The sequence below is a fragment of the Chelonia mydas genome, chromosome 5 (assembly GCF_015237465.2).
Source record: "Chelonia mydas isolate rCheMyd1 chromosome 5, rCheMyd1.pri.v2, whole genome shotgun sequence".
Lineage (NCBI taxonomy): Eukaryota > Metazoa > Chordata > Testudines > Cheloniidae > Chelonia > Chelonia mydas.
The window spans coordinates 95,245,991-95,257,604 of record NC_051245.2 but is presented as its reverse complement, the minus strand read 5'-3'; the positions used below and the strand labels follow the sequence as shown (position 1 = coordinate 95,257,604).

Here is an 11,614-nt window from a genome sequence, read left to right as displayed (position 1 = left end):
TCACTAGGTTGCCTCCCTCATTCAGTAAGGGGCCCATACTTTCCTTGACTTTCTTCTTGTTGCTAACATACCTGAAGAAACCCTTCTTGTTACTCTTAACGTCTCTTGCTAGCTGCAACTCCAGGTGTGATTTGGCCTTCCTGATTTCACTCCTGCATGCCCGAGCAATATTTTTATACTCATCCCTGGTCATTTGTCCAATCTTCCACTTCTTGTAAGCTTCTTTTTTGTATTTAAGATCAGCAAGGATTTCACTGTTAAGCCAAGCTGGTCGCCTGCCATATTTACTATTCTTTCTACACATCGGGATGGTTTGTCCCTGTAACCTCAATAAGGATTCTTTAAAATTTTGGTTTTGGGACCAATCTTATTTAATCTTTTTATTACTGACCTGGGCACAAAAAGTGGGAGTGTGCTAATAAAGTTTGCAGATGATACAAAGCTGGGAGGTATTGCTAATTTAGAGAAGGATAGGGATACCATACAGGAGGATCTGGATGACCTTGTAAACTGGAGTAATAGGAATAGGATGAAATTTAATAGTGAGAAGTGTAAGGTCATGCATTTAGGGATTAATAACAAGAATTTTAGTTATAAGCTAGGGACGCATCAACTAGAAGTAACGGAGGAGGAAAAGGACCTTGGAGTATTGGTTGATCATAGGATGACTATGAGCTGCCAATGTGATATGGCTGTGAAAAAAGCTAATGTCGTCTTGGGATGCATCAGGAGAGGTATTTCCAGTAGGGATAAGGAGGTCTTAGTACCGTTATATAAGGCACTGGTGAGACCTCACCTGGAGTACTGTGTGCAGTTCTGGTCTCCCATGTTTAAGAAGGATGAATTCAAACTGGAACAGGTACAGAGAAGGGCTACTAGGATGATCCGAGGAATGGAAAACTTGTCTTATGAAAGGAGACTCAGGGAGCTTGGCTTGTTTAGCCTAACTAAAAGAAGGTTGAGGGGAGATATGATTGCTCTCTATAAATATATCAGAGGGATAAATACCAGAGAGGGAGAGGAATTATTTAAACTCAGTACCAATGTGGACACAAGAACAAATGGATATAAACTGGCCACTAGGAAATTTAGATTAGAAATTAGACGAAGGTTTCTAACCATCAGAGGAGTGAAGTTTTGGAATAGCCTTCCGAGGGAAGTAGTGGGGGCAAAAGATCTATCTTGCTTTAAGATTAAACTCGATAAGTTTATGGAGGAGATGGTATGATGGGATAACATGGCTTTGGTAATTAAATATTCATGGTAAATAGGCCCAATGGCCTGTGATGGGTTTTAGATGGGGTAAGATCCAAGTTACCCGGGAAAGAATTTTCTGTAGTATCTGGCTGATGAATCTTGCCCATATGCTCAGGGTTTAGCTGATCGCCATATTTGGGGTCGGGAAGGAATTTTCCTCCTGGGCAGATTGGAAGGCCCTGGAGGTTTTTCGCCTTCCTCTGTAGCATGGGGCACGGATCACTTGCTGGAGGATTCTCTGCTCCTTGAGGTCTTTAAACTACAATTTGAGGACTTCAATAGCACAGATATAGGTGTGAGGTTTTTTTTGTGGGAGTGGTGGGTGAAATTCTGTGGCCTGCGTTGTGCAGGAGGTCAGACTAGATGATCATAATGGTCCCTTCTGACCTAAATATCTATGAATCTATCTATGAATCTATGAAAATACAGCCAGCTCTCCTGGACTCCTTTCCCCCTCATGTTATTCTCCCAGGGGATCTTGCCCATCAGCTCCCTGAGGGAGTCAAAGTTTGCTTTTCTGAAGTCCAGGGTCCGTATTCTGCTGCTTTCCTTTCTTCCTTGTGTCAGAATCCTGACCTTGACCATCTCAAGCTGTATATTGATCTCCTGCTACAATATACAGTGGCCCCAAGTCTCAAAAGCAATAGTGGCTGAAATAGCCGGACTTCTTCCTGGAGTAGTCACTGCCACCTGAAGGTAGTCCCTGCCCCCAACCCCCATACTCTGCTACAGACCTATTGCTTTAAAGCATGGACTCTTAACTGGGACTTGTGATCCCAGACTGTGACCATCCTGCCCTTCATATATTGCTAAAGGGAAGAAGAGGAGGTCTGAATGAGATCCCAGCTAAACAGGGAATGTCATGGTATGGAGAATGGGGGTCACGTTATGGAAAACACTGAGACTCTTTGCCTTAAAGCAGTCATCTAGCCCCATATATTTTTGGTTTAAAATTAGACACATTCAATACACAGCATTAGAGTTTTCCTCAGGCTCTTGTGTTTGTGTGGGTGAGGAGCACAAGGGGGAGAGGTTGGGGCTATTTCATTGGCCTCATATTAGTTAATTCATGTGTGTGTGTAGGTCTGATCTGAGACACCCTGCATATTGTATTCACTTTACTCTCTGCTTTAGAATTCTGTAGTCTCCAAGTTGTGAAAACAAAAGAAAAACGGGTGCCTGGTTTTATTGCCATGTAAATTAGACACTGAAACGGAATTAAATAAGTCTATTAAATGTAAGAAAATGCTGCTGTGAAGTGTTTCAATTTATGTTGCTATATTTCCCACCTCTATTCAAGTCCACATTTTAATTTCAAGTCACAGTTAAGAACCTGCTGAAATACTTTCCAGATAGAGATACTTTTTTTGCTATTTTAGTTATTTTTTTTTAGTTTGCTATTTTAGTTATTTATATTAAAATAAATTTTAGTTTGCTATTTTAGTTATTTATATTAAAATAAATATTTATTTATTTTAATGCTAGTGATTAAGGCTTCCAATATTTTCTCTCGTAGGTGTTTTTATTTCTGGAAATGATGTTTGAGGCAAAGATTTCCCTTTCAGAAGTGATGGCTGCCCTCTTTACTATGATATTCATTTTAATTTCTGTAAGAATAATAGGTAATATGACCAGAAAGCACATCCTCCCTCCAGGTCCATGGTCATTACCAATTGTGGGGAACCTGCTTCAGCTTGGAGAGCATCCTCACCTTTCATTTATCCAAATGAGGAAAAAATATGGGGACGTGTTTCTCCTAAAGCTGGGGATGGTACCTGTTGTGGTGGTGAATGGTCCAGATACAGTGAAACAAGTGTTACTTAGAGATGGAGAGGGTTTTGCTGGCGGGCCCAAGATGTACACCTTTTCTTTCTTTGCTGATGGAAAAAGTCTATCATTTTCTGTAGAATAAGGAGAGAGCTGGAAACACCACAAGAAAATTGCCAGTAAAGCTTTAAGATCCTTTTCGAAGTCAAAAGCCAAAACCTCTACTTGCTCTTGTCTTCTGGAAGAGCACGTATGTGCAGAAGCTTCAGCACTGGTGAAAATGTTCCTGGAGCTCTCCTTAGAGAAAGGTGCCTTTGACCCCACTGGTATTACCACTTGTACTATTGCAAACGTTGTCTGCACCCTGTGCTTTGGCAAAAGGTATGAATACAATGATGAAGCGTTTCTTAGCATGATTAGGATCAATGCAGATTTTCTAAAAGCCACAAGTGTTGTCAACCCAGCTGATTTTATACCCTGGTTTCGTTACCTTCCAATCCCTGCTATGAAGGCTGCCCAGGGGTTTTATGAAGTCTTAAATAACTTCATTGCACAACGAGTAGAAGAACATTATACCACATATGATAAGGTGAGGCTTCAAAACTATAGACCAATAACAGCAGTTTTGTAATGAGTATTCTCTATTGCTGCTAGGTAGAGAATCTGCACAAGTAAGATCTGGGTCCAAAGTTGAATTTTTATGGCTCTGTTTAAAATGCTGACATGATTATCTGCTCGTACACTGGTTTTATGCTAGCATAGCTCCTTTAAAGTTAATGGAATTAAGCCTAAATTTGGTATAACAGAGCGGAGGATCAGGCCCATTGATCTATACAAACTTTTCATAAAAGCTGGAAATTAATTCAGCAACTCTTAACATGTGATACAGGCCAGGACTAATGGGAAGGCTACAGAAACCTGTCAAGACTGAAATAGTTAAGAGCTGTACTGAGGAATCTCTCACTTCATCCTAGAAGTATAAGCCCATACAAAGGAAATGAAATCAGCGTGAAAACAAATGTGCTTGGGAGCTGATATTTTAATTCCAGAAGAAAAATTTCCATGAGGCCACTTCTACCAACCACTAAATACATAACAACCACCACCACCACCACCACCATTTTAAAAAGTTCCCCGCAAACCTGATGTCTGATTCTTCTAGGGAGATATGTTTAAAGGAAATAGTTAGCAACATTTACAGGATTATTTTTTAAAGTTCTTCACAATGAAGAGTTTTGGTCCTGAATAATGTAAGGACCTGATTCTCCTATCAGTTGCACTGGTTTTACAATACTGGACCCAGTTCCATGAAATTCAGTGGTGATACTCCGGGTGGGTGGGTAGGTAGGTAGGTAGGTAGGTGTGTGTGAGAGAGAGAGAGAGGAAAAGAAAAACAAAAAAAACCCCATACCCTACACAGGCTCCTGGACATTCCTTACACATTATTGTGGGGAAATTTCTTGAGTCTTTACTCAGTTAAATCCCATTTACTTCAATAAGAGATTAGCCTGAGTAAAAGAAGGAGCAAGGACAGAGGTCTGGGTTCCTCTTCCCTTCCTGGCTGTCTGTAGTGAGGCTCCATTCTTCTGCCACAGCTCCTCTTATCCCATTCTGCAGCCTGTCAGCACAGCTCCCCTGACCATGATTTCCCACCATGAGGGGTTCTAAAGAAAATTTAATACAGTTCCATTATAATTCAGCTTGGCAGAATTTAATTTTTTATAATTGTGAGACATTGATTTTTAAGCAGTTATGATTATCTATTTAAATTTTCAGAATTGCACAAAATTATGGGTTTTAAGCATCTTTTTGAATTTTTATCTATTTGAATTTTCACAGTTATGGGAGATTATGGAGGTGGGGTGAATCAGCCAATAATTATTCAATGACAATAGACGTTGAGATGTACAAAGTTAAAGTTCTATAACCATTAAAACACACATTGTTAACACCACGTGTCAAAATATACAAAGTAAATATCCTTAAATTAAACTCTAATGTTCTCAAGGAACATTTTTCTTACTTTGCCTGTCTGTACATTTCAATTATTATTAATGGACTTTTTCTTCATTGGTTTGCATGTGTTTGATGTTTACTGATTTAAAAAAAAAAATCTAATCTTTCCAAGCCTAATCATAATACAGCTCCACTGTAATACAGCCCCCATTTTGCTGTTGGTTCCTTGCAAGATTGGTGAGGTGATGACAGTATCTCCCACAGCTAAATCCCCAGCCCACCTTTGCCCCTGCCTGCTCTCTTCCTACCCCTGGGCAGACAAAGGCAAGATCCATTAGTGGAAGACCCTTCTTTGGGTGGATCAATAGCACAGTACTTCAGGATTTGGCCCCATACTTTTTATAATGAAGAGTGGCATGGATATTTTCAAAGACATGAAGGGCAGCTAGACAGCGAAGTTCTTCCAGGGTAAATCTACAGATTTTTAGTATTTCTATCCCTCATTTTACCAAGTAATTTCTTGTAATATAATCTGCGTATTATTAAACGAGCACTCAGACGAATTCAGTTATCTTGATTTTTCCATTTCAGGAGTAATCAAATAAAAGGAACTTTCTGTTTCTACTAGTAAGTAGTACATATTTTCAGGCAACAATTGATAGAATGGTGTCAGATTTTGATGCCAGTGTAAATACAGTGTAACTCTATTGATTGAATGGCATTACTCTGGAGTTACAGCATGTAAATGAGAGCAGAACCTGGACCATGGTTTTTTGAGCTACTACTGACTGGTAGCTTAATTTTCTTCTGCAGAAATATACAGAGGTCAGTTCTTTTCTAAGATAAATTGCCACGTGTCATGACAAATATTTTAAAAAATATTAACTGTACTTGGGAGAATAGTTTTAGCAGGAATTTCCAAGATTCATGAAGATACATGCTCTGTGCATCTCAGGTTAGAATACTACTGGTTACAGAATGTTGTGTTAAAGAATGTTGGATGAAAATATGTCATTTTTGTTTCCTTTTAGAATCGTCTCAGAGACATTACTGATGCTCTAATAAGTATAAGCAATGACAAAAGAAATGATGGAAGAGCTCCACCCTTCTCTAATGATAAAATAATAAGTACTGTGAATGACATCTTTGGAGCTGGTAGGTATTTAAAAAAAAAATCCAACCAACCTTTTAAACACCACTTTTGGGAGATTTTCAGTGTACTTCAACAGTCATGTATTCTGGGCCTGATTTTTCTCCCATGTACATCAGTTTTATACGAATGCAACATCATTGACTCCCTGGCCAATATAAGAGGAGAATCAGGTCTTATGTTTCATGACTGTTTGTGTGTGTTTAATCCTATTTTTATTAAAGCAGCATTCTGGTTACCTATTTATTTTGCTGGGTTTGATATAGTATCAACATGTCTATTTTGGATCTTCCTATATTTGGTAAACAACCCAGACATTCAGACAAAAATTCAAGAAGAAATTGGTAAAGTATTTACTTTTTCAAAAAATGAAGCCCCATGTCATTTTCATGAAGCACATTAAACATTCCAATTTTTTTCTTTGAAGATGGAAAGATTGGACTCAGGTCACCAAGATTTGATGACAGGAAAGATTTGCATTATACAGAAGCTTTCATAAGCGAAATCTTAAGGCACACTTCATTTATTCCATTTACCATTCCTCACCGGTAAGAAGCAAAACACAAAAGTTTATTTCTGTCTAAATAAAATGAGTTGTAGAAATAATTATCAGGCTTTCTTTCTGAATTTGAGATTGAAATCTCAATTTGTCTATTTTTCCACTACAGGCAAGGTGAAATACGTGAAGGAAATTAAGGAATTCTAATACTGTTATGACAGTACATCAGGCATAGCTTAAAATGAACACCAGATACTCAGCTGGTGTCAATTCATGGAGCTCCATGGAAGTAAAATAGAACTGCACCTATTTACACCAACTGTCTTCGTGTTATACCGTAGACATTAAGGGCCTGATTCTGATCTCATTTATACCAGTGTACATCAAGAGTAACTCAAGTCAGTTGTGTTACACCAGTGTCAATGGGTGTGAAATCAGATTAGGTCTTTGGTTTGCAGGAACAGTTTGCTGTCGTAGATGAAGGGGATCAAGCCTGCTGACTTGTGACATGGTCTAACATTCAGTAACACAAAGTACGATCATCCAACTCATTAGATGTAAGCATAGGGATAAGAAAAAGGATTATAATTTTGTTCCCTGAATGTTCAGATAATCAGCATATGTTGATATGATACATTTTCCTTTTCTAGTGCGATGAAAGAAACTATTCTCAATGGGTACCTCATTCCCCAAGACACCTGTATCTTTGTTAATATGTATCAAGTAAATCATGATGAGTAAGTACCCGCCAATTTTGTTTATATGTTTCATAATGGCATTTGGCACTTTATTATAGTCAGTATTTTCACTATGTTTATAAAATGATAATTTGTGTTCCCTTGGACACACTGCATACATTGTACATTACTATTTTATATCTATACAAGGATAATGCAATTCTCATTCTCCTCAGAACAGTTTGTGAAGATGATTGGAACAGAAACAGCCATTTGGAAACAGATCATTGGGCCATCTAGCACAGTATCCTGTCTCTAACAGTGGCCAATACCAGATTCTCCCTGGAAAAGCCCCAAAATGCACTTTATCAATGTATAGTATTGGGTGATATGGTGCAGAGATTATTTCCAGACTCCAGCTGTCAAACAAAGCCTGATAACTGTAGTAATTTTAGCCTCGATAGTGCAACTGCCCATGTTTTTTCTTATTCTTATAAAGGTAGAGTCTAAATCCTCAGCCAAGGCTAAAGAGTTCTCAGTGCCCCTGAGTGCGGGATGGTAGGGTGGGTTTTGGCCACTGCTACATGCCTCTAATCCTGGGGCTATTTGGCTGTTGGGCTGGGCACTGGCACAACTCAAGGCTGCTCTGTTTCACACCAGCTATCTATGGCCTAAGGAGTCAGTCCAGCAGCTGGGAATCATTGGGGCACAGGGACATCCTAGCCACACCCATCCCTTCCCTGCAGTGCCTCTACTCTACCTAGGGAGTACCCAAATGCAGAGTTAAACTAGCTTTAGGACTGGTTTTCACCAGCTAAATAAGCAGGAGGTCTGATCCACTTCATGCTTTACCTGCTATGGCCCTGAATCTGATCTCACTGAAACAGAATTTACCCCACTGTAATCCTGCTGACTTTACTGGACTTTCTCCTCCTTTATACTGGCATCAGTGAGAGCAGAGGCAGGCTCCATTTGTTAATCATTATCTGAGGGAGGGAACATCTCTGCCAGGTTCTCTCTGTGCAGTTTCCTTCCAATTTGTTCTGTCAGTGAAGCAGGGATCCCCACATTGTGCTCTTCAGGTAACCAGGACCACCCATTTGGAGATTCTGTGCCTCTGCATTGGGCTGTTACTTTTCCACTGCAGTCTCTAAAGGGTGCAGGCAGATATAGCATGCATCCCTCCAGCACTGTTCACTACTCTCAAGGTTCACCCATTGGACAGCCCTCTTTGGAATCTAGTCCATGCATGGATGAAGGGAGTACAGTTGAGTCATGAGTGATGAAACAAAATTCCATTTCATGATCTCTTTACATAATCCTGGGAATTTTTGAAAAAAACAATGCAAATTTCATTTTGACTTATTCAAGAACTCAGATGCTTTGGTTGGCCATAAGCAAATTCATTCATTTAGAAGTACAAGCTCTGTATTTCTGTCTTTGTTTTCTGTACATGTGATACTCTGTAAGGGCTTCTAAAAATTAATTTCTTTTTGCCATAGAACATTATGGGAAAATGCCGATTTGTTTAGACCAGAGAGATTTCTGAATGAAAACGGTAAACTCGACAAAAGCCTCATTGAAAAAGTTTTGCTTTTTGGAATGGGAATAAGAAAGTGTTTGGGAGAAGACATGGCTCGTAATGAGATTTTTATTATTCTCACCACCATTTTGCAACAGCTGAAGCTTGAGAAATGCCTTCAAGACCACCTAGATTTGACCCCAGTGTATGGATTATCCATGAAACCTAAACCATACCAAATTCAAGTCGCACTGCGCACCTGAACAGTGCGTCTGGAGAAGCTGCACTTCAGAACATAATTGTCACTCAGGAAATTAGTGTAGGGAAATCCATTATCCATAGTGCAGGTTATCCTTTACCTAAGCTACTGTAGTGCATTTTTTAATGAAAGGTGTAGAACAATAAACACAATCTCTTAAATCACCTTCTTTCTGATTGTGCTAATCAGTTAACTGCAGGTTATGTTATTGTGAACTCTGTGAATAAGCTGAATTAATTTTTGTTTGTAACTGACTATTTTAGTGCACCTCTTCTCACTAATTTCCTAAAATAAAAAGTTTAAAAATACTTTTTGGTTTTAATTAAGAAAGTCAGTGATTATGTTCAGTGAAATCTTCCCCCAAATGGAAATATTCCGTGTTCCCTCTGACTAATGTCTCTTTTATTTTATTGCCTTAAACTGGAAGATTCTTGTAGTTGCATGAAGTGTTTTTAAACTAGGGCAATCTACAAGGACATTTCAGTATATAAAGAACATAACAGAATCTGTCTTAGCTGTCAAGGTGTCATGATATTTTCTGCGTGATACAGTCAGTTGCCGTTTTGGCATGAAGAGGCCAAACTCTGGATCCCAAGCCAAAGCCCAAGTAAATAGACCTTGCACAAGCGGTCTGCACTGTGGCCTGAAATGATCTCCCCAGGCAGTGAAGCACCCGTGTAGCAACTCTGCAGCTGTTACTACAGCCCTTGAGCTGTAGTAGCAGCTGCATTCACTGTGCCATCACTTACCCTCCCATCTGGTTAATCTTGCTCAGTTCCAGGCTTTGATACAAAATACTGTAGTATCGCCTTTATGAAGCAGCCAGGCCTTGAAGCAGCACATGAGCTCAGTAAGATCCCTTTGACCGGGAATCCTTCAGGAACACCACATTTGCTGAGGAGGGTCTGGGAATTCTGATATATAGGATATATATATATATATATATATAAAACTCATTCTTTCAAAGCCTGAATCATTCCCATATACACCCATCTTGCCTCCCAGCCCAGGACAAAGTGTGAAGGAAGGGGAGGCTCCCTTGTGGTTGTGTTAAGGGTTTGTGTGGTTAAATTCTTTTTCATTGACTGTGTGAGAAATCAGTGTTAGCAAATCAGTCAGATACTCACTACAGCAGTTCCCCACACCAAATAAGGAGAAGAAGCCTTAGATGGTGGTCGTTACACCAAGTAAACAACTAGAACAGCTGCCAGAAGGGGCCAGGGAGTTGTGTACAACAACATAGCATGCAAGGCTATAGGGCAGATCTGCCAGGTGCATTTGTTTTGGGATCATTAGCATCAGCTTCACTTCACAAGCAGGAAGGGGAAAACTGATGCATTCTAGGCTGAGGCATAGCCTGGCTGACAATTTAATCACTGCAGTAAGCGAAAGAAAGCACTGGAGGCAGACAGCTCATTGGGAGCTAAAGTAGCGTAAAGAGGCGCAGCAGGAACTCCATCTTAAGTATTGTATGGCCCCCAACCCATAATCTTTAATGCATTTGTCCTGTGCCACAGGGAAATGCTATTATCCCAGTTACATACAGAGACCTGAGGTAGAGAGAAGCTAAGTGACTTGCCCATACTCACACAAGCAATCTGTGGTAGAGTAGGGATTTGAACCTATTTCTCCTAAAGCTGAGGCCAGTGCAGTAACCACTGGACCATCCTTTTTCTCCAAAAGTAAAATGTAATGAAAGCATATGTGAAAATCAGTATTCTTAGTGGCTTCATAAAAGATCTGATCCAAATTCCAGGGAAGTCTCTCTATTGACTTTGGTGGCCCTTAAACTAGGCCCAAAGTAAGAAGGGAAGGGGGATGACTTGTGCTTATAAAATGTTTTGTTTGGAAGCTTAAGTGGTTACTGGTTATAAGAAGTTAAAGAGAAGCTACAAGCTATCAGCTGCAGTCATTACTTTTAAGTTCATGTCTCACAAGTAATCACTCTCTCCTGCTGCTGCATGCACTGCATGCTGGGATAGGGAAGGCATGGACAATGGTTGTTTGCTTTTGTTGTCTAAATGTTTAACTTCTATTATTTCTGTGTTGTATTTTTAAAGTTGTTATAGAGCGGTGTAAGCACTTCAGCAGCAGGTAGCTGGTAAACACTATTGTTACAGTAGCCATTATTTGCTGAAAATGAAAAATGAGATGGCCATTTTTATACCTGCCCAGTTGTAACAATAGTATCCTGTAATACAAAAGTATAAAATATTTTTGGTATCCTATATAGAGGCTTAGAAGGATGCGGGGAGAGGAGTAGCTTTGAAGTGGTAACAGGTCAGATCTCCTGGACCAGTTTTGCATTAGACTTGGGCTAAACAGTAAATAATAGGGAAGTTACCATTTCTTTGCATAATGAAGTTTGCTCACGACCATGTATTTTATTCTGCTGTACATAGAAAAAAATCAATGCTTGTTTAATGGGTAAGAGCTGCACATAGCGAGATGTGCCACAAATCCAAAATCTGCTCTGAATTGTGGCAGGGGACTGGCCTGTTGCAAAATTGAAAGAATTGACTTAAAG

General features: G+C 39.6%; 1 protein-coding gene across 1 annotated transcript; it reads left to right on the top strand.

The window, feature by feature from the left end:
* Positions 1 to 2,869: 2,869 nt before the first annotated feature.
* LOC102937132 (cytochrome P450 1A5-like) lies at positions 2,870 to 9,378 on the top strand. Its single transcript, XM_027827924.3, is given in 6 exon segments — positions 2,870 to 3,613; positions 6,012 to 6,135; positions 6,358 to 6,474; positions 6,558 to 6,678; positions 7,280 to 7,366; positions 8,809 to 9,378. Coding segments are annotated over 6 exon segments (1,461 nt in total). The 5' UTR covers positions 2,870 to 2,884; the 3' UTR covers positions 9,092 to 9,378.
* Positions 9,379 to 11,614: the final 2,236 nt, after the last annotated feature.